The 27893-nt window shown below is 41.2% G+C and overlaps 1 protein-coding gene across 37 annotated transcripts in view; it reads right to left on the bottom strand.

Annotated features, from left to right (window-relative positions):
* CACNA1C (calcium voltage-gated channel subunit alpha1 C) overlaps window positions 1–27893 on the bottom strand; it is a 436365-nt gene that overhangs the window by 40022 nt on the left and 368450 nt on the right. For 24 of the 37 annotated variants that reach the window (XM_035346227.1, XM_035346220.1, XM_035345958.1 and 21 more), the window contains one exon: window positions 14316–14399. The exons of 2 other annotated variants lie outside the window; for them this stretch is intronic. In XM_035346227.1, coding sequence (XP_035202118.1) covers window positions 14316–14399 — 84 coding nt within the window. Of the gene's footprint in view, window positions 1–14315; window positions 14400–15010; window positions 15095–27893 lie in introns of all 37 variants that reach the window. 11 more of the 37 variants (XM_035345985.1, XM_035345991.1, XM_035346016.1 and 8 more) reach the window with 2 other exon arrangements.

Genomic DNA, 27893 nt, shown 5'->3' with positions numbered 1-27893 from the left:
TTAAAAAAAAAAAAAAAAAAAAAAAAAAAAAAGCCAGGCAAGCTGTTCAGATGCTGCATTCTTCCATTAAGTGTGCATTTCTTTGAGAATTTCTGGGAATATTTTGAATAGAACTAGACAGAATTATTTTCTTTGCTACAAAAATATTTTTCTGTTAGAAGAATGCTGATGCTGAAAGTGGAATGTTCTGTAGAAACATGTCAATTTTGAAAAAATAATAATTTCAGAAATGTTAGTAAGACTGCAATCTCACATTTTATCCTTGCACACTTCAATTTGAATTATTTCAGTTAGAAAATTTCAATTAGAAATGTTATATAACTATGAAAATAATCAGTCCTGGACTGAACTGTTTTTACTTTACTGAAACAAATGTTTTGATTTTCCCCATCTATTTCTGCTGAAATGTTCTTTTACTGGAAATCTTGTAATTTTTTATTTGTATTCTATTTTAAAACAGAAAAGCATATTGGAATTACAAGGAGCTTTTGTGAAACAAAGAAAAGAAAAAAATCAACCCTCCCCATAGCTCTAATTTGGGTGAAGCAACAGAGGGTTTTTGTATAATTTCCATAAGTTGAGCTTTGTATTTAGCATCTATGGGAAAAGGGTACCATCTTACAGGAAAACCGGGAATCATCGTGTATGGCACTGCCTGTACTGGGGCAAATGGTGAACACCTTGCTGATCTCCCTGGGAAAGGCAATGTAACAGGCTTCAGACAGCTCTGCAGAAGAGACTAAGATCTCTTGCACTAGGGGATTAAATTTTTATTTGCTGCAATGTGGGGAATTAGGAAAAATATGACACTTGCAGTGAAGGTTGTCATTACATTTCTGCCAGCACTAACCCATGTGGGTCAATACACATACAGGGCTAGCTCATACAAATGCAAACTATAGTTTCCACAAAACCTCAGATCTTGGGGAAAATATTAGCATCTCCAAGTGAACAAAAGCCTATTCCAAAAATAGTTAATAAGTTCAAGGTAACTTTTACAGCAAGCGAGTCTTGCAACTATTTTTTTTTTTTTTTTTTCCCCTCATTTCCTATGTATTCTAAGATTTTCAAATTCTAGAGCTTGGTTTTCTAATTAGCTTCAAATATGCAAATCATACCGATTTGAATAGCTTATTAATTAATTTCATATATATATCCATGAAATTGTGAGACAGTAATCTTATGGTTTCAAGTGCTTAAGGTAAATATAAGGGAAGTCAATTGCATTAATTTGGTTATGCAAATTACCTTATATTGACAATTACTGGACCGTTAATGAAAGAGTCCCTTTTTATACAGCTGAAAGCTCTATTTTTTCATGACTTTCAGAGCAAAAGCAGAACAATTGGTAAAGTATGTCTATGCAAATTATTCTTAATTTTCAGGATGTTTTAATAATCCTTCTCATTAGCTCTGGGTAAATGATGAGTTCAAGTCTTATGGTAATTAGGCCTAGGAGGAATTCCTGAGAAACAAGTAGATATTAAACACTATCAGAGATGCAGTGCTCATCTCCAGGCACAAGGACTGGTCTGACTCGGAGAGGCAGGTGTGGCTTGCCTGTGTATTATTATTTGCATTTTGTGGGACGGGTAGTAAAAGAAAGGCCTAGAACATGCAGAAAATGAAGGTTCCGAAGATAGTGAGCCATGAAAATAAATGTTGAAAGGCCATCTGTGTGCAGGACTTTTAACTTTAAATGTGGAGTTATTTAAAAATTTTTACAGTATGAATATCAGCTGAGGAGAGGTTTTGCTGATCTGAACACCTCCGCCAGGTGCCATGTTTGACAGAGCGGACTTTTCCCATTCTTTGCATTTGCCCCATCCTTGATTCACAGGATGAGGGTTCCCACAAGAGGCAGTGAGGCTGTCCCAGCCCAGAGCAGACTGAGGGGATGACCTTGGGAGCAGACCAGACCACTGAGCAAGATGGAGACAGTGCAAGTGTGAAAACACAGAGTTCATAGGTCTCCAGCTCTCCTCTGCTCCATAACCATCAATGCCAATGGTTTCCTCATTGCTGTTTCTAAGTAGTCCAGTGGGTCTCACTATCTTTCCTATGGCAAAATTAACATGGCTTTTAAACACCAAATTAATCGCTCTGACGGAAAGGACAGTATTCTTTTCCTCCACCTCTTTAGGAAGATTTATGTTCCCTCTTACATTGATCCTTTTTCTCTTTCTTTTTCTTTTTCACTGGCTGGGAGAGAGGAAGGGAAATCTGTGAGGCTGGTATTCCAAACGGAGCACAGCCTGATTCTGGTTTTGACTCATTCCTAAGGACAGTTCTTTTCATCTTCAGGTTCCCCTATCCCAAACACCCAGATAAATCCATCACCTCAACTTCTTATTTGTAGCAGTGCTGTGAAAGCACCACTGCTCTGGAGGGCTGCAAGTAGAAAGAGGACTTCTGACATGGCTTGTCTACTAGGGGTCTTGTAAGACCATGCCACTGATTTTGATCTTGAACTGAAAAAGAAAAGACCGTTCAAAGCATTCGTACCGGTCTTAGTTACTTTAAAGAGATGCTGTTGTGTACTGTAAAAGATGTGGCCTTGTCCATTCCTCATACTATCCCACAGCTTGCCTCGGAAAAGGTAATAGCAGCAGAGTTCTTCTTCGAGATGAATTTCCTGAGGAGCTTTCCTTGTCTCCAACACCTTGCAATACTCCACAGCACTGAGAACAAGTGTATCATCTACTGGCTTCATATTGGTTGGGGGTTGATGATCTGATGAATTAAGCAAATTCCTAGAAGCATGTCCATCTTCTGTCATGGCTGTGCTTGTTTTCAGTGCACTAAGCATTTGAGCCACTTCTACAGCTATTTGTTAATTATTTATTAGCTGATAGGATTGCATGGTGTGGGAAGAGGATTAGGAAGAAGAAATGATGAAGAACAGCTTGAAACTTGGTGCCCTCTGCATAATGGTGTCATGGGGGTTTCTCTGAGCAGCCTCAACTGCATATGGCAGAAAGGAGGAGACCTTCATGGTCTCCATCTGTGAAAAGTTTGCTGGAAGCTCAGTATGAAGGGTTTACTGAGGTGTGCTTGGCAGGAACGCATGAATTCAGTAGGCTGCATCTTTACAACTCCTGTGCAACTGATGGAAAATTACACCGGTGGTGTTAAGGCCAGAAGCAGACCTTTGGTTTGCAGCAAAATCCCCAGTCTTCAGTACGGTAACTCTTCTGTGAACTAATGGAGACAGATGCAGACTAGATAACAAGTAGGTTTCCTGGGGAGGAAGGCAAACAGTCTGCCAGCTCCAAGATTCTGCATTGTTGCCAGGATCCTTCCTTTGACAAGCCCAAAGGCTCTCAGGCAGGGTGAAGATGAATGACCGAGTTAAGCTCTAATGAAGGTGCTGAAAGGAACTGCACAACCCATTGACACCAGGAGAAAACCCAATCCACCATTGTTCAAATGCAACAGGACTGTGCATTGCAAGAGACAGTGGATAGAGGTGAAAGGACAGCCACTGATACTTCTGAGTAACGAATCTCTGCTCAAGGGATGCTGGCCAGAGACACCAGCAGCCCAAAGAGAGAGTTTGTTATGGACCATTTTCATTTGAGATTTGTAGCAGTTAGTATTTAATTCACAGGCTGTGCCTTTTCATTGCCTTTTCAATTAGAAAGTTATTTAATGTTGATGCAGAACATGCAATTTCCTAGAAATGTGGTGCTTTCAGAGGCATACTGGATCTCTGTATGTTAATGTGTGATACAATAGAGCCTGTGAACCATTCTGGGATTGGAAATGCCAATCACAGGCATTATCAGAGCATTTTAGAGGTGATCATATGGAGATTGCAGCTAGCTGTTACAAAACTACTGAGAAACATTTTTTTGTTCTGCACCTCTTTCCAAGAATAGATGATTATTGATTTTACGAATTTGTCAGTTAAAAAAATAGTAGGGATGGTTTGGATGAAATGTAATGCTCACTGTATGTGATTTACTATGTTCAAGTCTGAGCAAACAGATGAGACTCAAAATCCCTAGCTCCAAATATCAATTTGTTTCAGTGTATTTGTATTAACAAGTGCTTCTTTACTGCTGAGGCATCTTTGCCTTCGTGTCTGTTCAGCTTAGGAAAAAAAAACAAAAAACACACTTGAAGTGGCTTTGGGTGAAGCAAATTTTCTCCTAGTCACCCAGACAAGGCTCAGCAGATAGCACCGATGACTAGCACCTCCCAGTTTAAAAATGGATTTTGAATCAAAAGACTGAGATGGGACCAGCTGGGATGTCCCACTGCTCTGCGACATGGTCAGTTTTACTAGTAATTAGAGCCAGACACACATTTTTGGCTATCAGTCTGCTGACCATAAGCAGCAACCCAGCATAAACAGCTAGGTCATCTGGATGCAGCTGGGAATGGGTCCCATTTAGCAGATGTCTAGGAAGATATATAAAGCAGAAGTCATTTTGTTGGCATGTTGTGCCAGACAGTCCCCATGAAGAACAGAGCAGTGAGGGAAGGTAAGAGCAGAGCTATTTTAAAAACAGTTGTCTAGTGAGAAATAAAAAAAACAGCACCACCCTTATGTTTGCCTGGTTGGTACATACGAGCGTGCAGGGAGGGGTGTGGGAGCTAAAAGAGTGTTATACTGTCTACATTAGAAAGAGTAAAACGAGTTGAGGTATGTTTACCTTCGATTACAGATCTGGCTGGGAGGTCACATTGTCTTGCCTACCAGCCAAAAAGCACCGTGACAGCTTTATATAATGGGAACTTCAAAAATTCCTGTTAATCTGGGCATTTGGGTGTGCAGAATGGTACCCATCACCATGCTGAACTGCTGCTGTGTGCCTGGCACAAAAACCCTCACAAGGGGCAACGGCCTCTCCTCTGGACTGATGGTATCTTGGCTGAATTAAAACAGGGAGAATCACTGATACTGTAGGCAGAGGGGAACTAATTACTGCCTTAATGAAAACTAATCCCAGTGCTCCTGGGAATGGGAAACATGATCTCTGCTACCCAACATTTTACCTAAATCTGGGGAAAGTAGCTGGGTAAAAGAAGATGAGGGAGAAGAGAAAGTTAAAGAGGAAAACACATAAAGGTTTTTTTTTTTTTTTTTTTTTTTTCCTTCTCCCATCACCTTCGCTGCTTTCATTACAACTGGCAGTGCAATCTGGAACCAGTTAGCAGATCTCTAGCTATGCATAATAGTAAGAGATAGTGCACGCAATGAGGTCTTGGAGAACTGATGTTAAAAGCTCTTGTAAATTGGATGAAAACCAGAAGCTTTTACAGCAAAACTGAATGAGGGAAATACAGGGGATTGTGCAGCCTTTAGTACTGCAATCTGTATATGCAGATCAGCAATGCTGGAAAATTCCTTGGGTGTTCTAAGCAAAGTAGGTTTTAGAAGAAGGAGAATGAAATGCCAGAAAGCATCTTTCACTGCTTCAAGAAATTACCTTAGATGAGAAAACTAGCTGGGTCTGAACTCAGCCAACCACCTTTTTGAACATCTAGCTTATGGTGCTTATAAAATGAATATACTAAGAGATGATCTAAGGAGTCAGAGATTTTCTGTGGTTTCATAGAAAGATACAATCTCTATGAGAGTTCAGGCAAAGTTAAAAGAAACTTCTTCTAGGCAAAAGGAATGATTTATCCTGGCTAGCAAACCAATGGAAAATATAACGAGTTTGGGGTAGTTCTAATGTTATTTACTATTTTTTTCTTTTGAATATTTTAACTAGGTTTGTAGAAAATCATACTGGCATTAAAAGGAAGATTAAATATAAGCATATCATATCACAAATGCTGATACTAGAATATTGTAGCATTGTTTTTAAAGTGATGTGATAGAAAAATCACAAGAAAAGATAAATATTGGTCAGAAAATCTGGATATAGCTTTTTAAAGAGCTCTTTACACTTAACTACATGTGCCACACTCTTATGTCTCCATTGAGCCAACAGAAGACAAGGCCTCTAGTACTTTGTGTTCCATCATTAGTTATTATTGCTATTGTAACACTAACTTGCAGTCAAATATGAAATCAGGACTCCTTCCCTAAAAGCTTTAAAACCCACAAATGCTTTGGGTATGTGAAAGCCTGCAGTAATTAAAAACATGACCCAGTCCCCAGTGTAGCCAATGAGACATGGTGCTCCCACCATTTTAAAGTGAGCTCTGAACATTTTCACTCAGAAAGATTCCAGACTATCTTGTGCATCAGGCCTTACAGCTATAGGGCTATCTAACTTTCCTTTTACTGCTTTTACATTTAGGTTACAAGGATTTGTCCTCCTATGTATCTTCTGTTTCTCATATTTTAATTAACTAGCTTGTGTGTGGTTATATTTACAAAGCAAGGCAAACTTAATTTTATGCTACTCTTATAAGCAGCATTAAAATATGTCCTGATTATTCCATCCACCTGGAAAAATGTTTAAAGCAAGCATAACTAGAAGTTTTGTGGAAATCACAATATCGAGGTATTTCCTCAAAACTGGGTCATTAGGAGAGTCTTTCAAAGTGTGAACTACATGCTTTATTCTTGAGCATTGCTAAGATTGGTAGTCACTAGTAACAGCTTGAATACTCAGGTAAACTGAGGAAGGAGCCATTGGCATTCACTACTCCCTTTTCTGCAAAAAACACACACATTTTTATCTTTTTGCCCATATTTCATACTGATTTTTTTTTTTTCTTTAACAGAAGTTATGCAGTTACCAAAAGCAATCTTTTGAATGGGCAAATCATATAAACTCTGGAAATGCACTCAGAATACCAACATTTTTTAAACCAAAGGAGGAGGAAAAAAAGAGAGGCCCCATCTTCATGACAAAAATACATAAATAAAAACAAAATAACCTTGTTCAAACATGGTTGTGGTCAGACAGTCTCACCATGCTTCTTTCTCACCAACACAGGGTGAAAAACATGCACTCGAATTGTTGGTTAGGCATGGAAGGTGGTCAAATTTTAGTTGATGTATGCCTAATTTAGGGAAGAGCTGAGGGCACCTTTCCTGATGCTCACCAGAGGCAAAACAAAGCACTGTGTAGCAGCATTTGCCACTGCTACAGCTCACAACCATGCTTCAACCTGGCTTCCTACACAGAGAAGCTGGGGCCGCAGTGGTGTGTTAGCTGCATTACTCTAGTGATAAAGAACACCACCAGGCATTAAAAAAGGCAAACCCAATCCCCCCCACCCCCAATCCATTTTATCATTAGTTTTCCCCAAAAGCAAACAGGTCATATATACATACATATACACGCACACAGGGATAGCTCAGGACTACATACAACTTCTAGGATGGCAGCAGTAAGGGTATGACAACACGGATGTCAAAAGAAGCCTCTGTGCTTCTCCAGCCCTTTGCTACATAATTTGGAGGCCTCTGCTACCCAGATGGCACTGGGGAAAGAGAGAGAGGGAAGGAGAGAGGGAAGGAGATCTTTTCTGCCTTTTGCAGAAGGCTTGGGCAAATGAACTTGCAGGTTCTAGGAACTGCAAAGGTTTGTGTCTGGTGGCAGCTGACGGCCAAAATCTGAGCAGCAAAGGGCGCGGAAGCGAAGAGAACCAGACAGGCAGAGACAGAAAGACAGACAGACAGACGCAGCGACAGAGATGAATGCCAGTCCCAACTGAGGTGCAGGCTAGATGTATGTCGTCCTTCCACCGATCCTTGCTCCCATTGCGGGGTGTGTGTGTGTACAGGACCGTGTCACTGGCGCTGCCTGCTCCAGGCCTTGCGCAGGCCGAACGCTCTGCGGCAGTTCTGCCTGGATAAGGACTGCAGGGTTAAAGCCACTGGTTCTCTGCCTTCAGACACATTGATTGAGGGTGAAAATGAACTTGTGAGGTTTAGTGTGGCTGGAGACAAGGGAGAGGAAAGCAAGGGAGAAAAGGAAGAAAGGATGGGGGCGGGTTAAAAGGGAAGAGTGCAGGAGAAGGTGATAAGGAGACTTAAATATAGGCTGTCAGATATTCCAAAGAATGGGAGCAGGAGCCCATGACAAATCATATGAAGCCTCTTGACACCAAAAGCAGGATGACTGTAAGGAAAGGCCTCATGCGTCTGGTTTAAGCCTGAGCTGTTTTACTTCAGAAATAAAAGAGACTAATGGGAAAATCAATGTATAGGTCTCCAAGTATCCTTGGGATCTGAACACCCTCCCTGGCCTTACTTCACCAGTACTCAGGAATCAACAAAACTGCAGCCCTTGGATGACTTCCTACCAGTCATTTGGAAACTTCTTCAGAAATGCAATATATAAAGTATTCGGCCCTCATGAACCTGATGCACAAACCACTACCCAGCAGGCCTGGGCACAACAGACCTGATCAGCATTTTCCAGGGGAAGAAATACAGCAAGAAGGGTTTTGGATCTCTCTAACCCCTTCATAGGGCTGCAATTTCCTGAAACCCCTAGGTACTATGCCTCCCAGATGCCACCATGGATCAGATCACACACAACATAGTACCTCTGTGTTTTCTCCTCCTGTCACCTCATTAAAAATAAATAAATAAATAAAAATCTATTGACCCTGAGACCTGATGCAATGTTCTCTCTTCAGAAAACATGTACTACTTAAACAGGAGGGCAACGTACCCGGGAAAATACTCCATTATTTCACACAAGCCACAGTTCAGCAGTTCCCTATCCCTCGTAGTGCTAATCTTGTATCCCGTGCTCATCGCCTGTCTCTTGTCACATCTGCCATATCACACTGTGTACCTGTCATGTGTACCTCCTCCTCTGTACATCCTCCAGCGTCCAGACACACTCAAGACACGCAAGTACTTTTATGGCAACTCAGTAACACAGGTGGGATGTATACCAGTCCAGATGTTTTGGCTCAGTCATCCTCATGCACTCCCAGACATACACAGCTGACATACACAGAGGTACCCACAGATGCAGACACACTCAGAGGCACTGGCAGAACACCTCAGCAGCAGGCTCACAGGTAGGCACAATCCCTCCCTCCCCAGCATCCTTTCAAGACAGACAGACAGACAGAATCAAACACACGACATCCCCACTGTCACTGGTATCCACACCATTGCTCTGGAGACACGCATGCTCCCACCCAACCATGCCTCCGTAACTCACACGTCTGCACAGGAGCTGCCTGCTGCAGACTCTGCTTGCCACAGAAACCCATCCAGCTCAGCAAGCACTGCTACGAGCATCACTTTGGTGGCAAACAAAGATTCAGTGAGTCTTTAGTTTGACACTGGCAGGGGAAAGGATGAAGGAAAAAGGACCGTATTGACCAGCAAGGTGTTGGCTCTCCTCTCTCCAGCTGAGAGGAAGGACATTGCATTAGCAGATGCAATAGTAGCTCAGGGTCTGGTCATTTTTCTCTCATCACTTTGGGCACAGTAGTGCAGAGCACAAATCAAACTTGATTTCCCCCTCTGACACAGCACAACGAATTGTAATGAGAAACTTTATTTGCCTGGAGGAGGGGACAGCAGGCTGTCAGTCAGCTTCATGGCACTGAACTCTAGGCTGTGTCTGCTGATGTGGAAAGGAAGGAAATGCAAGCCTGTGCCTGGGGCTACTTCTGGGATGATATATTCCAAATTTGCTGTCTTTTATTCAACTCCTATAACATTTTCACTCCTATTATTGTTATAATAGATAGTAATCATTTTTTATCACCATAATGTTTTCCTCTGAGGAACTTAAAGTGTTTTGGAAACGCCAATGGCAATCCTTTCTTAACTGAGGGAATAATAACAATCTCCAATTTACTGATAGGGAGACTGAGGCATAGGGATCTAGGCAGTGCCCAAGGAATACAACCCACAGGCCCTACCTCCCAGGCCCCAAGTATTACATCATCTTTAAATTTGTTACCCAAATATCATGCTTGGTCTTAGAACTTAGAGTCGAAGCATGATAGATGTGCCTCAGATTTTTTTTTTTTTTTTTTTTTTTTTTAATAGCAGATTAACACCCTCCCTTTAATTTACAGAAAATTCTCAAAACTCTTCATTTTGTGGCTAGGAAGTTAGATGCACAATGCTTACTGAGAAGCAAATTTCTGAAAATGCAGTTATGGAGCAAGATTGAAAATAAAGCAACTTACAAGTGAATTTGGCAGAAACTGTATCACTCTCTGAACTTTTCATATCTGCCAGATTTAAACCTGTGCTTTGCACATTATCGGTGGTGTGAGATACATCTGTGTGTGTTTGTGGGGCTGGCTGGAGGGACCTGGGAGGTGTTCCCAAGTTGCTGTAACCAAGTGGGCCTAATGTGAGGCAATTGGACTTACCATACATAGTTCTACTCCATTGAGATGTTAAAAGTGGTGGCTCCCCAGAGGACTCAGAAGTGCTGAAGACAACCTGGGGACCTGCCTGATCAGTTCATGCCTTCTCACTGTGTGTGAATGCACAGCCATGCTAACAAACATATGCTGAGTTTGACATGCAAGTCTACACTCACCCACAGGCATGCAGATGAACATGCCTGCATACAGAAGACTTTCAGATATAAACACCCACCCAAGAACAAATCAAACTTGCACATTAGGAGAGCCACAATGGCTCAGAAAACATGTTCATACACTCATTTATATACAAAACAACTCGTGTTTCCATCAGCAACTGCTCACAACACATATATGTGTGCTTGCATACACACTCTCTTTCACATACAAACATATTCATGTCTGTACACTCTCCTATGGATTTGTAGCCCATACACAGGCATCCAGATGCATTCAGGAACATGTACTACAACCAAAAGAGTACACACACAAAGACCCACACATGCACACTCACATATATCTTAATGAAGGTTTTGGTCTGGGAAATTCCTTTTCAAGAAACAGAAATAATTGTCAAAAGGAATAAGGGGGAACTGCACAAGAGATGCACATGTGCACCTATGCACACACTGCAGTGCCTGTCAGTCAGGGTTCCCATCACAACTACAGCTATGGCAGCTCAGCACCAGCTGGGCATGCTTTCTCTCAGTGCAGACGTCTGATGAACCTCATAGAGATTCCTGTCAGACTAACCTGTGCCAGGTGTCTCTGTCTTTGCTGACTGACCTCAAAGAAAGCTGTCCCTTAGCTCCAAGAGCAGCACCTTCCAGGACAATACCACAAACCTCTGTCAGCTTCTAATGCATTGGGCAGAAACATCTTACCTGCACCTGACCAGGCTAAACATCTCCAATTAGTGGAGTTTGTTGGCATTTTTTTTCCAGACTCCAGGTCTACTGGAACAAGACAAGACAGTGTACAGAAACACAATGCAGGGTTTGCTCAAACCCACAAACAGCAAGAAAGCAACAAGCTCCTGAGGAAAAGGGGAGAAGTATATCTGATAAACTGCCTCACACTGCTTGGGAAGATGACAACTGTCCATCCAAGATGGGCTGCTACTTCCAAAGCCCATCTGCCACAGATGTAACATATCAAGTGCTGCTAGCAGGAAGGGAATCTGACAGGACAAACCAACATACAATACATTCTCTTATTCAATAAGGGTTATAAGTGCAAAGGGATTTCAAAACATTTCAGAACAAACTCCATCCATAGCTGCTGCTTATTTATCAGTGCATCAAAAGATTGTGCAAGTTTTTAGTAACAAAGGTTAGAAACTAGTAGCAAAGGATTTGCCTAGATAAAAAGAGAAGATTTAAACATGCCAGGTAACAAAAAGACGTGTGCAGAAATCTGTAAAAACTGTATAGAAGGAAAGGATTCTTTAGAGGAAACACAGGGACCATTATGAAATGCTGTTCATAACCCCTATTAAAAGAGTCAGGGCCTCTCCTGCTGCCTCCTCAACTAAGACAGGCACTGGGAGTTTAGACAGAGGCACACCCTCATTCTTCCCAGACATCCATAACCAGACACTGGATTCTGGGCTTTGGTTGACATGAACTTGAATTTAGACAGGGAATGGAAAAGAGAGGGAGTCTTGCCATGGTAATTAAACACACTAGTATGGATAGCCCTGGAGACTGAAGATCTGAACACAGCACAATTAGCAGCAGCGTGACCTTCTTGACAACATGCTGAGCATGAGTGTGACTTATCTTGCTTAAATTTAATGTCTGAGAGCTGGGCGTCTAGACAAACCTAACAAACCTAGACAATCTTGAGTCACTGGATGGGCACCTTCAGAAAGCAATTCATTTCCCCTGTCATAGGTGGCGGGGAGGAATCAGTTGGCCTGGGAAGGTGTTTCTCTCCACAAACTGCAGAAGGAAGCCCGGCTGACAGTCATCCTCTCAGACGACTGAATTTTAATGGGATGTATATCAAAGTGATTTAAACCATGATATAAAAAATTCTTTAATTTATACAAAATTACTGTGAATTTCTTCAAAAGAATCCATTAGATTTTCCTGCCATCAGGTTGCCAAGAGAAGTTGTGGATGCCCCATCCCTGGAGGTGTTCAAGGCCAGGCTGGTTGGGGCCTTGGCCAACCTGATCTAGTGGGTGGCATCCCTGCCTCCGGTACAGGGCTTGGAGTCAGATGATCTTTAAGGTCCCTTCCAACTCAAGCCAATTTATGATTCTATGATAGGCCTCTGTTAATGTGGAAAAATGAAAGGATTTTGTTTCTTTCTACTTGGAAGTCTTTTCTATGGACTCAAATAAGAGGAGACTCGGGAAAATCTTGCTGATGTTTAGTGTAATTCATCTCCTATTAACTGTAGTTATTTCCTCACCTACCATATACAGTTCTGCTTGTGTGGATGAGAACTGAGCATTTCCACAGTCTGAAGGCTACTAGCAGGTTCCCTGTTAGTTTTCTTGTGACAAGTGTGGCATAAAAAGACTTTTATGCTATTCTGTTAAATCAACAACTTTGATCTGCTGATCATTGTAATTTCCCTCTACAAACTTGGCCCAATCCTATCTCTCTAGTAAAAGGGTAACCAATATTGTTTCCAACATTCTGGGTGAAACTAGAACAGAAAGTCGGACACTTAGGAGATGCAATAAATAAATAAATAAATAAAAAATTAAATGTTACACTTCGAAACTATCTTCTATTTTCTCAAAAGACAAGAAAAATCTGTGTCAAATATTTAATTTCTTTGTTTAAGACTTAAAAAAAAGGAAGTTAAACAGAAGTTAAAGTAGAACCAAAATATGAAAACATTTTGTTTGAGAAGTTCAAAGCAAGGCATTTTGACTTTTCCAAATTGTTGTCTACATTTTCTCCTAAAGACAGCACTGAGTGAAAACTACTGTCACTTTTCTGCTTGTGATGGATTGCCTCTACAGTACACAACAATTCCAAGCTGGAATGTTTATTCAGCAGTAACATCATTCTGCAAATTAATGATTGATTTGCTCTTCATTAACATCTTTACAGCAATTTTCTTTCGATCTTGCTACTTTCCTGTCTTCACTAAGCTGGATTTTGTAAATTTTTTTTGCCTGTGCGCATAATGTCAGTGGGTCCTTTGTAGTCTTTCTTTTGGGAATCTTTGTATGTCCTGCCTGTCCTTTGTCCATTTATTCAGTAATTCTATACCCATCCACCTCCAAAGAAAGCAGAAAAAGCTTGCCTGATGTGATTTATTCCCTTGAACACCAGCTGTTCATTTCAGTCTCCATGGCTCATTCAGTCCTTTACCTGTCTACTGAGATGGGCACCACTGGGGCCAATCACTGTCAGTTGTTCTGGTGGAGTTTGTGAGATGGAGCAAACCAAACTGGGCTGAAACTCTGGTACTTTGTTTTTCTTTGGTCTTTCTGTTCTGTTTTTATTTTTTATTTTTCCAAATTAGAAACTAAACATTACGAGCAGGATCCTCTAAACAGAGGTGATTTGGTTTTTATTTCTTTTGGAGGAAGCCTGGGTGAGGAGGCACCAGGAGGACTGTTGGTTTGGTTCCCGCAGTTCCACCTCGAAAGAACTGACCTTTAGATCTCTATGGGGTGGAGGGTATTGAACTGCCATGGGAAGCAAAGCATAACACTGGGTAGACCAAAGTGCTGGCCTGGGACTTTTCTAGAAGCTTCCCATGGCAAAAATAGCTTTTTCACTTACGCTCCACATTTCCCATTACTTTTCCTGCTATACAGTTTAATTCATGCCAGGCGGATTATGAAGGGAAGAGAATGATGCAACAGTCAAAAAGTCCTTTAAGTCGTTCCAAAAATTAAAAGAGAATAAAAACAAAACAAAACAAAATAAAAAGAGAGAGCTTCAAAACTAAACAAAAAAACTTCTGAAAACAAACTCAAAAGAAAAGAGGAAGGGGGAGGAAAAATAAAGAACCCGGGAAAGACAAATGAATGTTAGAGCAGGCACGATCATGGACAGACGCCAGCTACTTACGTTCACCTCGGTGATTGCTATATCAACAATGCTACCCACAACAATCAAGGCGTCAAATGTATTCCATGCATCACAGAAATAGTGCTGCATGTGGCAGAGAAGCCAAGGAAAGAGAAAGAGAGAGAAAGGAAGAGAGAGAAAGAGAGAGAGAGGGAGAGAGAGAAAGGGAGAGGGAGAAAAGAGGGAAAAAAAGGAAAAAGTAAAATAAATTAAAATAAAAAACAAAATGAAACAAAACAAAGCATGAAAGAGGGAGAGAAGAGGAAAAAAATAAGAAAAGAAAGAGGTTACGTGGGCATATTAAATAGTCTCTTACCACTCTACAGTATTGGTTGTTCAAACCTCTGTAACGTTTCACATGATGGAGGGTATCAACAAAAGCCTGGTTAGTCAGAAAGTTACTCTCAAGCATGTCTACCTTTTGGAGGGAAAAAAAGCACACACACCCCAAACTCTGTGCGCTTTCACCAGTCACAGCCTTGGGGCGAGCTATGACAAGTGAAAAAGAAGGAGGCGTTTCCCCCCCTCCTTTTTTTTTCCCTGGGAGAAGGAGAAGGACGACGGCAAGTTCAATAAAAGCATGACTAGAGGGAAAAAAAATCAGAAAAAAAAAGAGAAAGAAAGAAAGAAAGAGAGAAGGAACAGCAGAGGAGGAGGAGGTGGTGGTATCCTGGGGAGGGTAGAGTAATACTCACATTAGTTTCACTGAGAATGACGTCTATAATGCTGCCAATTACGATGAGGAAGTCAAAAACATTCCAAGGATCACTAAAGTAACCCTACATAAGGAAGGGGCAGGCAGGATGGGGATTAAAAAGGAATGTTAGACAGACAAAAACAGTTCAAAATTACCATTAGAATTACTGCCCTGATACCTTAAGGGGTTTTCCTCTTAAGTCTACTTGCTGCTTCTGAAGCCGTAGCCCAGTCCTGGCATCCCTGACTTGTGTGAGCAGCCCCTATCCAGCCAATGTGATCCCAGGCCAGATACCCCTGAACTCCGACTCTGAAATGGGGGAAAAGGGGAAGCCATGTAGACCACTTTGAGCATGGCTTCTCTCAGGAGCAGGGGTTACAGGTCCAGATTCTCCAGAAGTCTCTGATTCCTAGCAACATAGCTCCCTTCCACATCTGGTTTAGATTTGGCATAGGGAAGAGGGCAGGGGTGTTGTCATACTGTTTTCTCAAAAAAAGACTCCCCTTCTGCCAGGGTGAATATTAATTCACCAGTCTGCATTCCAGATACACTGCTCTGTGCTGGTGCTGAGAACAGCCACGTGCTGTGGCATGACAGAGCAGAGGGCACAGTCAGTCTGGGGTTGTGCTATTTAAACCTTACAGGTTGTCACCTTTATCTTTACCCAGCCACAATAAGTATTATTACAGCCACTAGCTTAACAGTTTACTAATGCTCTTCTATTACTAATGCTTTTTTTTTTTTTTTTTTTTTTTTTGTCATAAAACTACAGAGCAGGACAGGTATTTATGTTACTCTGAAAGCATATCTGCACCACAAAATAAAAGTGTGAATGTAGCCCGTTGTGGTGCATACTGCTAGGAAAGGGGAAAGATGGGAGCAAAGTCGATTTTAACATGTGCTCTGAGTGAGACCTGTTGCTCACTCACTCTAAAGACGGTGCCACAGCATCACTGTGACATTAGCTGTATAGGATGAGCTATTGCAGATTTGCTAGCACATGCTAAACTCATACCTTCACGTTACCGTGCAGAATTACTTTGAGGGCTACCTCAAACATCTCATCGTCCTAAGCTAATCAGCACTGCTTGTCTTCCCCAACCTGCAGGATTTTTGGCTGGATGATTCATAAGGATACAGGACCTTTTCTCAAAAGGTCCTTTTCTCAAAAGGTTCAGCCTAGAAAATGAGTTTCTATATGTAAAATTCCCATCTAACTTAATGCCATGAGCAAAGAAAATGTGTCTTGGCCCAGTGAACACCTGTGCCAATTATGATGCCCTTGTTCTGCAATCCTAAAAGGAGGTAAAAATCCCAAATCCTCTGTGCTCCTTTTGTGTTTTGGTTTTGTGAGCATGGGCTACTCTGACCTCTCTGTTTCCCAGCTGCAGCATGTCTCCACTGAGACTGAACCCAAGTTGCACTGCTCCTGCTATTCTTAGCCAGCGAGTCAGGTCATGGGTAAAGTGCGAGTCTGTGTTCCCAGGCAGTGTGTAGAAAGCAAAAAGGAGAAAAGAAAAAAACCCAAGCACTGGCACTGCATAAGCCAGGCTTGGGAACCTTAAAATACTCTGGGCTCAACCATTACACGGAGCAGGCACTGGCAAAAAGTGTCTTTCTAAACTCTGAAACACTGCCTACCAGGATGCTTTGAGGCTCACAGTTATTTGAGTGGGGCTGGGAAAAAAAAAAAAAAAAAAGAAGAAGGCAGAGAAATCCACTGCCCACATGGTTCCACAGCAGTGAAGGGAGCTGACAGAAAGGCCTTTGAAGTCTTCACAACACCAGAAAAAAAAAAAAAAAAAATCCCTTTAGCCTGCAATCTGAAGTTGGCAAATCTTAGCAGATCTACACTGGGAGGAATAATCATCCCATGACTACTCATTACTACACAATTAGCTACAACAGGGAAGAAGGAAACAGGAGCAAAAGCAAATTCAGAGAATATTATTATTCAGCGTCCAGCCTAGAAAATACACAACAAATATTAGAATGAATTCAGCAGTGATGTCCAGCATCGTTAGCAACCAGATGGACCTGGAATAAAACTGTAATTAGACTTCACCAAGAGGAAGGGGAGGGAGAGAACAGCAGATTAAATTGTAGAGGCAAATGCATTTTGAATAAATAAGGGACAGACACAGATCATACAGAGTTGCAAAAAGTGCCTTTGCAGCCTGATGCGACCTTGGCAGAAAAGACACTCGGAGGATCAAAAAGAATGGAGTAGAAAACAGACCCAATCCTCCTGCCCCATTCATGTGCACATTCCTGCTGAAGGTGATGGCACTGCTTACTTATCAAATTAATACATACATTGAACAGCATGACTATCTTTCCCTTTCCTTCTCAAATTGAACAGTTTGGGAACTATTAAGGATGTCAACAGGAACCCAAACAACTCCAAAAAACAAGAGTTTGCTTTTGGGCAGCTGCAAGGGTGAGGATCCAAGACATGTTGGTCATGTGTTGCCCAGGAAAATGATGACTCTACTTTAAAATTTGTGGTGGTGGATACGTGGTTATTTTTACTATTTTTATAGTAATTGGCATACTGTAAAAAATATGTTGGGGGGTAACCAAATTCACAGTTTCTTTTTTCCTGAGAAACTTTGGGCATAAAGCCCAACAGCCATTGCTGCTGCTAAAACAGCATTTGCTGCTGGTACAAAGCTCAGGCAACAAGCAGCAGTGAATCCTGTCCTCAGATGACCACTGCAACCAGTGAATTTAATACTGCTCCCAGTTGCAGTAATGTAACCTCACCGGAAGCAATGACATTGCATTAACATAGTTGGCACATCTCAGGAGAGATTCAGGCCTGGAAAGAAAATGTCCCTTTTTCATTGCTATCGCAAATAGCTGCTTTAGACTTTTGTGAGACCACAGCGTATCTGGAGTCACTGCTAAATTCTGTGGAGCTTCTCCAGATTTACACTGTGAGCTTTTCCCCCTGGGATGCTCTGCTGAGCCTCATCAGCCAGCTCCTCACTTGAAAGTCATGGGCTGGCCTGCTCTGGGGTCACAGAAAGACCAGCACCATTGCATGTTACTGTGTGGCTGTGAGGTGGACTGAGAGCTCTTCTCTTCCTCCTGTACCTCTTAGATGAATGATCAAGAGGAACCACAAATATGAATGCAGTTTTACTCAACCCCACATCCAATATGCTAGTGTTGAATTAAAGAAACATGTGAATTTTAAAACCTTCCTTTCCTCCTCACCTGCTCCCTCTGTTTCAAACAGAAGGGTGAAAAACAGGAAGATATTATTCACAGTAAGAGAGCTTAAAGAAAACAGAACATAGATCCTTCATTTGTGTGCAAGGTAATGGAATCCTTCCTAAAAAGCTACCCTCTTTGGAGACATTCACCTACAAATGGCCATTACTCAGGTTTGATTCAGACCTCATAATCTTGTCAGGAGTTATGAGCACATATTAAGAGTGAATTACACCCCTGCCCCGGGGACTTGCCTCTTGTGACCTCAAAGTACCTCACTGGAGAGTACCAGGGTGGCTAATGACAGACAAGCTGAATGGAGAGCTTTCCCTCTAGTAAAGAGGTTGTATTTCCAAACTATTTTTCCCACCAGAAAGTTCTGTGTACTTTTCCCAAGGGGAAGGAGGTCTGACTGGAAATGAATTGATGGCACTGTTTGTTTTTGCAGTACAGGAATTTAGAGTGCAATACCATATTTTACCCTCAAAGGGAGACACTTCACGTTGATTTAGCTGTATAATTTCATGTCACATTATGGCAGCCCAAGGGGCATACTGGGGAAGGGTAGTCACCCTCTCTTGTGGGAGTTCTCTGGAGGTCTATGAAGCTTTCAGGGAGAAAGGAGGACAGAAAGAGACCAGGAGGATTGGATTGAATATTCAGGAAGCATGAAATAACCCCACCGTTAGAGCACTTTTTTTTCTTTTCCATTTTTTTATTTCCCCAAAGGTAGCAAAGAATAGTGAATCATCACATGATCCATATGTTAATGAAAGGCTGAGCATAAATATGCAGTAGCTGACTGGAATGGAATCTCATTTGTGCGAGGGGAGCAGACATTGTAGCATTTCAGAATGAGTATGCCAATCATTTTTAGGTTTCCTAGTCACTGAGATTAGCTATCAAAGAAGCTGGGGTTTGTTTTGGTACTAATGGAACCACTGAAATCTCTGGAGACCATGTCTTTTACTTTCTGTGAATATGAAATCCTAAATGCAGTATCTAAGAAGCCTCATTAACAACAGGGAAAATCACCCACTGGAGCCTGTCTGAAGGTCTGAGCTCAGAGTCACCTGGGGCCCATAACAAGAACAGGAGGTGGCTGGAGAGCTATACAGCTTTGCTGAAGCACAGAAAACCTCAGTGGAAGGGTGCTGTTCGAGTTGTGGTACCAGCTGGGTTACAAGCATCCAGGCCTGTGGGAGCTGCAGGGTCATTTCTGTATTAATTAACATGGAGTTATTGGTCTGCTTAGTCCCAGGTTTTCATTTTTGTCTCCTATGAAGTGGTTGGCAAAAATTAAAGCAAACAAACAAACAATAATAATAATAATAATAATAAAAAACAACAACACCTAAAACACAACACAAACCCTCTGAGAGAAAAGCCTCTAAGGATGAAGAGCACAGCAAGGGCCAAGGGTATTCACTGATTCACTGGGTGGGATCTGAATGCACTGGAGAGCATCTGAAAGGGTCAGATACTCTCCAGTGGAAGAAGGTGCTACCGTGTCATAGGAAAACAGGGAAAGATGTGCATGTATGCATGTATGTATGCATGTATGAATACAGAAAGGAGGTATCAAGGCAGAGAAAATGAGACATACAGATAACTACAGGGCCTAAAAGGAAATCAGACTGACAGGAGAACCTTGCCACCACTTATCTGAAGTGAACCAACATACTCAAATGACAAAAAGAAACATTTATCTTAACCAGGAAGAGGATATAGGAAGAAGAGAAAAGGGTTGATTGATATTCAGTGTGATTCCTTATCAAAAATATCCTGCTGATCGTAAAGGGCACCAAAGCAGACTTTGCTGGTGACTTGAAAAGTGGGATGAACTGCCGCAGTTTGGCTGATGCTTAATATGTGAATTCTTTTCTGAAAATGCAGCATGCTATTTGGAGTTGTGAGAGTCAGTTTTCAGACTCCATTAAAAGAGGATTTCCTGGAAAGAATTTTTGCAAGGGACAGTTTCATTGGAAAACAAAATAAAATCAAATGACATTTACACAGTACTGTGACTTTTGGCATACCTTTTCACAGCAGATTGGAGAGATTTGCATATAACCTGAGAAATCTTACAAAGCTACAATAGCTGCTACCAAATGGAGATAATGCAAGTTCTGTTATGCTGAGATACCATTTAGCCGTAACAACAATCAGAGAAATTAGCAGAAGCTAATAGAGAAGGAATAAGGTGGAGGATGCAGCTGCTTGAAGCTCCTGACAGGCTGCGGGAAAACAGCATCTATTTGCATACTATCTATCAGCTCTCATCCATTGACGGATTAATTCTGAGACACAGGCTCCCTGCAGTTCACCTACCAGTCACTGTAATGAGTCACTGCTGCAGGGAATTGCACAAGTCCCCCCTGTACTCCATCAAATCTTTCTGCAGACAGGGAGCAAGGAGAGGAGCTTTTCAGCTCCCCAGACAGTTCCAAAGGTGTGCTTCATTCTGAAGAGGTCTCATGCCTCTCTGCTTATTCCATAAGAAAATAAGACCAACTTGTAGAATAAGATAGGTGCTCAATAACGTTGATATTTAACTTTATCCTCTCTCACTCTGTTTCATGCTCTCTCTCAGAACTCCCACATAAAGATGTCAGTGCCTGAAAGCCTGTCTGGACATACTGGACACTGACAGAAACAAAGGAGGCGTAGGACTTGAATGGTTCTGTAATCTGGATAAAGACCCCAAATGTGTATTTCAAGGTCACTGGTACTAATCTAAGATATCTTGTTACTGGTTAAAAGTGACCACCTTCTGATTATTGTGTGAGAGCCTGTAGGTCCTAAAGTGGGTTATTGGTCTCACAACATCTAGTGGACAAATATCTCAACCATACACAAACAAAAAAAAAACCTAAAAGAATAAAAAACTACCATTGCCTGAACAGAGATTCCTAACAAGTTTAAACATTTATGGAGGCTTGAACTACATAATCTCTTGTGTTATAAGAGAACGCTTTTTTATGCTCTTGACACGTACAGATAATAAACCATATTGTGGAGACATGCTACGAGAAGTCTTCATCATATCTGTTCTGGGAACTGGGAATTCCCATTTCCAGATCTTGCAACCCAGATCATTCCACCAGAACTGTATTTTCTAGATGTTCCCCTGAGCCCATCCATTCCCACCTATGTGGTGGTACAGTTATCTCACACCTCTCTGCATTTCATTTCCTCTAAAATGGCTAGTAGTACACAGCACTCAACCACTTGGGAGGCTTTAAGTGCAATGTTATGGCCACAGGTCCTCCAAAGACTGGGGCAGAAACAGCACAAAGGCAATACGGAAGCATTTATTATGGAAGCACCTCTTATTGTTGGGAGAGATTATATTTCAAGGCAACATGCTGGGAAGGCCTAAGGAAATGATAACAGCAAAACATGCTGAAACTGGATGATTCAAATAGCTGACCCTGATGTCAGAGCTAAGAGCCTGGATCACTCTTAGCTGCCTTTGAAGAAAGGGTGAGCTATGCCTCAGAACAGTAATGCCTAAGGCCTCCTTGGCATAAATGCATGAAATTAAGCCAAAATAACAGAAAGCTCTCTTATCAGTGCTACTGGCCACCTAGAAAAAGTGAAATAAACTTTCTTAGCTTTCCTACAGGTATGTTGTGGCACAGTGATACCCTATGAGGAGTTGGGCCCTTTTCCTTAGGAGCAATAATTACACCAATCATTTAGCAATCACTGCCCCACAATCAAAACCAGACTTGCTCTCAGCAAAAGGAAATGAAATCAATACCAGTCTTACTGGAAAGACTGAAAAGTGAATGTGATGGCTTGCTGTATCTGAACAGATCATTTATCACAAAATGGATTCTGTGAAAATTTGGCTGTCAAATTCCATTAGGAAGGAGTTGTAAATACTCAAAGACTTTGCAAAGTCTATAAAAAGTAGGTCTCAATGAGAATGAAAAAATAACTTACGAAGGCAATAAACCAAACCATCAACATGAAAAAGTGTCATGAAAAGAGCAAAAGGATAGGCTTTGCTGTCTAAGACAGTCTGCCTTCTGAAGTAGGACTGACATCCCAGCTTAGGGAAGAATGATTCAAAAGAAGTAAAACAGAACCTGTAAGAATATAATCTTTCAGTCTGAAGAGCCACTTACTGTGTGGGAAGATGAGACAGTGGCAGGAAATGGGTGAAGAGGCACGCTGAATACAGGTCTGGACTTGGAATAGTTTCTCTTGTTTCTGTATGCACCACGCGAAAAGGCTAGGACTTCTCTGCCATGGTTGTTGCATGGATAGTAGATACTCACTGGAAGAAAGGCACAGCCTCCCAGTAACAGGCTAGTAGATATGGCTGATATCTCTCTTTACATATATTTAAGGTGAATTTAATGGTGGTTAAGTTATCTCAGTTTTCAGAAAGGCTTGATTTTATATGGATTAGAGCAGTTAGTAAAACAACGCCTACTTTCATGTAGTCCATCAATCACAACTTTCAGAAAGAGTGTGGTTACTCTAATTTACACTTGGGGAAGCAGAAATATAGAAAGCTGAAGTCTCAAAAAACTTAAAAAAGCCAGATGGATGGCAGAGAAGAGAAGTCAACTCTCTTAGACTTCATTCCAGTGACCACTTGGCAGTGGAAATGTCGTTTCCTAAACCAATGAACAGTTCTTAACAGAGACTGAACCACAGTTTGTTATCTGGTACCATTCTTACATTAAAAGAGGATTCACATCTGGGAGAACTTTTGACCCTTTAAAATAACCTCACATGAAGCAATAGAAGGTTGGGATTTTTCTTCTGTGAGTGAGAGCAAGTTGCTTTTCCCTGGATCTGTTCCCTTTACATGCTGCTGCAGACGCTGTCTGTGCTGTTGTGAATGAGACCCCAGTGCACCATCCCACTGGGCTTTTAACACTGTGTGAATAATTTTCTATATTAAATAATTAAGTGTAATAGCTAATACAGCACTTCCCACACTGTTGCATTGTGCAGTCATATCATTATTTTTGATCATTTATAATGACATTAAAACCCTCAAGTGCCAGACTGAAAATAAATCTGTCACAATGTTGCAGTAATATGCAAATTCTCTGGGTACATTTGCTATGAAGGAAATGGTCCTCTCATTGAAGCTCTTATGAGGTTTCTTTAACATTTTTACTGCCTGCTGAATTCTCCATTGATCCTCCAGAAAGCTGGAGGATCGCACAGCTCTAGCTGATGAGTGTTAGAAATGTCACACATCCTATAAAACAATATTTAAAGGATCTATTTGCGTGCAGAGAACTGTTGGCTTCTTCCTCCAAAAAGAGAACATCCTGCAGTTAAACAATGCAATATGGGAAGCAGCAGATCAAATAGTCTTTTTGTCCCTCATCAATTGTTTCTACCATGACGTGGAAGGACCACTTTTTTGCATGAAGAGGGAAGTTTGTTCTGTACACTTATTTCATTCTTGGCCTCTTCTTTGGGGCGGCAACAAAGAAGCCAACTGGGATCAGCTCTGCTGGTGCCCTTCTGTGATGTACGTTTTCCAGGAGGAAATTGGAGAGACCAGTATAATTCATTCAGGATGCCAACCAGCGTTCAGAAGGAAGACTTTGATGCTTCCTGACCCAGATTATGCAAGAGGTATGAGCTAGGATTTACTGCAAAATTCCACTTCTCATCATCAGTCTAGTTTCTTCTGTTACATTCACCTACCGTTTTCACACTGCATGACTTGTTTAGGTGGAGTCACGCCTATGCCATCTCAGAATATAAGCATATGCACAATAGAAAAACTTTAGTCTGGCACTACTTTCCTTTCCTTTGAAGTGTTGGGAATGGCCAGACTTCCCCTCCCACACATACTCAGGAACTGGTGAGGGACTCAGTGAAATCTGGAAGTATCAATGAGGATTTGCTGTACTTTCACAGTCATTTGCTTGCTGACTCCTCATTTGTGGAAATTGTTACTAAAACAACCAAATCCCCGAGTGTTCTGATGCAAATTTCTTTTTCAGTACTAAACTGGAGAATTTGTTGTTTAAGGCTCTACAGTTACATCAGGTACACTGTTTAACTTGATGGGTCAGCACAGTAAAACACCAGGATGTGGTTCCTTTTTCTTTTAATGTCACTTCCATGTCAGATGTCTCCATAACAGACTCCTGAATAGTTTCAGCTTAAGGCCTGTAATAACAGCAGCGTTGTGTCCCTGGGCTAGTGGGATGCCCTTCCATGTTCTGCAATAGTCTCAAAGCCAAGCTGCTTTGAGAGGGCAGTTCTGCAAAAGACCCACTTCTTTTCTTAGCCTCTCTTTTCTTTCTTTTGGACAAAATGCAGATAGAAATTTCATCAAGCAGGCAGAATCAAAAAGCAAGTCTACCTGATGACCCTCTGTTCCAACCCACAAATGTGTATAAAGGATTGAGATAACTTCATCATCTATGTCCGCAATAATTATTACAAGTATTTCTTGACTTTACATCAAAGTCAGCTAAAAATGATGCTCTGACATACAGTATTTTCAGTATCACTTAGAAAAGAGGTTCATTCTTCCTCCCAGACCTACAGAAACAAAAGGCTATATGGTCCACTCTCCACATGACACATGTGCCATGAAAGATGCATTAAACTCCTGGCAGACAAGTAATCACAGTAAAGAGAAAGCAGAAGACTAAGTAATGAGGAATTGAGATTTTTCCATTTTCTAATGTATTTCTGAAAACCTTGGGTCTGAATCAGCAGTTTTTTGGGAGCCTCAGACTGCGTACATACTGTGCATTGGACATGCACTTCAGAAATGCCAGGGACTTCAGGTCATGTATCTGCAGGGTTTGTTGAAGCAGCTGACAGTAATTCCAGCTGGGCTACTGGCTATATAAAAGATGCAGAGGAATATTAAATGTATTCAGACTTCACCCAGAAAAAAAAAAAAAAAAAAAAAAAGGTGAAAAAGAAAAGCATCTCTGGGGAATCATGCTGTTGTTAACTTTTTGCAGCAGAGCTGAGATTATTTCAGAGAAGTGGGGAAATACACTGCACCTGATTTTTATTGCAAATTATTTTGATGAAACAGTACACAGGAAGGTTCTGTGGTTGAGATACTGATGTGTTTGAACATGGAGACCTGGGATGTCTGCCAGAGAACTTCAATAAAATGTTGAAACACAAGAAGATGTTCATTAGCTTAAAAGCTATGGATTTTAATTCTATTTTTCATTTTTAAAAACTTCTTTCCATGTCCACTTTTCCTTTCATCCTTGTTTGTGTTCTTTTTTTCCTTCCATTTTTTTGTCCAATCATTTATTTCTCCATTTTATTAATACCTTTCTCTGTCTGGGCCTTTTTTTTTCTTTCTTTCTTTTTTTGTTTGTTTATCTCCCTCTTTTTTCTGTTTTTCTTTATGCCTTAAGGAATATTCCGTCCTTTCCCACTTTCCATAATCTGAGTATGGCTTTTCTTCCCATCCAGATTTGGTTGCACTCCCCTTTTCCCCCCAGACATTGTTCTTTCTGTATATTTAGTTCTCTCACTTCCTTCAGCTCACATACATTATTACCTGACTATTCCTAGGTCTCTCCATGCTGCTTCTTACCATCATCATCAAATTGAGCTCACTCTTCCTATTTGTTGAATGAGGTATATTTTTCCCACCCACAGATCCTGAAATGTATTAGCTTTCTTACCCCTTCCTTTGCCATTTAGTACTCTAACTCTTCCTGTTGCGCTGAGTAGACGAATCAATCAGCAAATGCTCTATGTCTAGATGCTGGCTGCCCGAAACAGAAAGGGTAATACTGAAGCCGAGGAGATGAAACAATTAGAAACCAATTACTTAGGTTTTGAACCTGCTAAAGGCAGCAGACAAAATCTACAAAGAGACTTTGACAACCAGAATTTTGTATCTGAAGCCCATGAGAGGGAGGCAGCTATCTGCACCATGGGTTCTGCATGGCTCTTTTTCTGAGCCTGTGGATAACCCAACAAAAATTAAGGCTTGTTTATACTACCTACACATTTACACAACCTACACTACTAATTTATACCACTATACTTCATCCTAGACCATGTGATTTTTAACCAAACATGATTCCTATGTCTGTTGGGTGGAACTGCAGTGCTTTCAGCAGTGGGCAAAAGTCCACGTAATTGTAACCAGGTTTCCTGATATTTTTATATCAGTGCAGAATGTCTTTGTTTTCTCTATATAAGCTGGAGAAATAAAACATTGTGATGAATGGTGCCGGGGCAGCATCCTAAGCTATTTGGGTATTTCTCAAGGTACTAGAATGGAGAACTACACAAAGCATTAGATTTCCAAAATTAACCGGCCTTGTTCCAGTGGTACAGCAAATAGATTGAATACACATCTCAGTTGTTTGAAGCCTCTATCCTGATCAAGGAATGACTGATTATGATCTTAGTGAGAAAGATGAATTTAAGCAGTATGAGGCAGCCCGTGTGACTTCAGGAGAGACTGCTTAGAGATCTGTTTATAGGCATAAATGTACTAGAAATGGGGTAGTAAAAAGGGAACAAAAACAGATGAGTCATTGTGCAGTTTTGAGAAGAGATAACAGTGCATCAAATGCATGATAAATGCTGAGTGAGAGGTGCTTAAAGAGGAATAAAGAAGGGCAAATACATCAGGAGAGGAAGAAGCATTAAGGACAGGTAGATCCATCAGTAAGCAGAGACTAAGAAATAACCATGGCTGATATTCATGACTTCCACAACTCAGGGGGTCATAGCCCTTCCTGGGATCACATAGGATTATGTGCCTTGTACTGAATGTGAAACTTGTTTGAAACAGTGCACAGAACTCTGAACTCTGCTACGTTAAAATGACATTAAAGAATGGCAAGAATTCAGAGCAAAGTAGCAGTGATAAATGAAGGACTGAGCTAACTATCTGAGGAAGGACAGATGGCGTCGTTACAGGCTGCTTTACAAGTAACATCCATAAACACCCAGGGAAGAAAGGTGCTGACAGTGTCTGGCAAAGGGAATAGACTTGTGATCTGTAGTCCCTCTGATAGTCATAATTCCACAGAGGAAATCCCCAAGATTCCCTTTCCACACACAGACCTGGATTTGACAAAACATATGATTGTGTGCTTTACTTTATGCATGGGAGTAGTTCCACTGATATATCTTCTATGATTTGAGATGACAGAGACAGTGGTAGAAAATCCAAAACTCTCAGATTACTAGTCTTGCCCTTGCTAATAGGAGGATGAGATGTTTCCTGAAATAACATTAGATATGGTTCATCAGTAAAACAACCCATTCTATGGAGGTGGAAGGATCTGAAATTCCTGCAGGAGAATCCATCCCCATATTAGCACTTATGTTGACAGATGGTGCAGCTTCATATGAATAGGAATTTTAAGTCATTTTTTGTAAGTTGAAAAGATAAATTCCAGGCAGTTTTGTAGAGCAGCTGGTCCTTTGTAAACTGCTCCTTGCAGTGACATTGTTAAGAAGCTAGGACAGTGGTAACTGTGAGCACACCAGACAGCAGAGCACCTCTCATTCCCTTCAATAGTTTTCTTTGGAAAATGCACGAAGTAGCAGCAGCTTTCTCCATGCGCGAACTGGAAAACAGCTCACCAGATGGTTTGGAGAATTTATAAAATTAGAAAAACAAAGAAGCAAAAGGTCTTGGCTCAACAGCATTACTTCTAGAC

Source organism: Oxyura jamaicensis, chromosome 1, assembly GCF_011077185.1.
Source record: "Oxyura jamaicensis isolate SHBP4307 breed ruddy duck chromosome 1, BPBGC_Ojam_1.0, whole genome shotgun sequence".
Taxonomy (NCBI): Eukaryota; Metazoa; Chordata; class Aves; order Anseriformes; family Anatidae; genus Oxyura; species Oxyura jamaicensis.
This window is presented reverse-complemented; position numbering and strand designations above follow the sequence as displayed.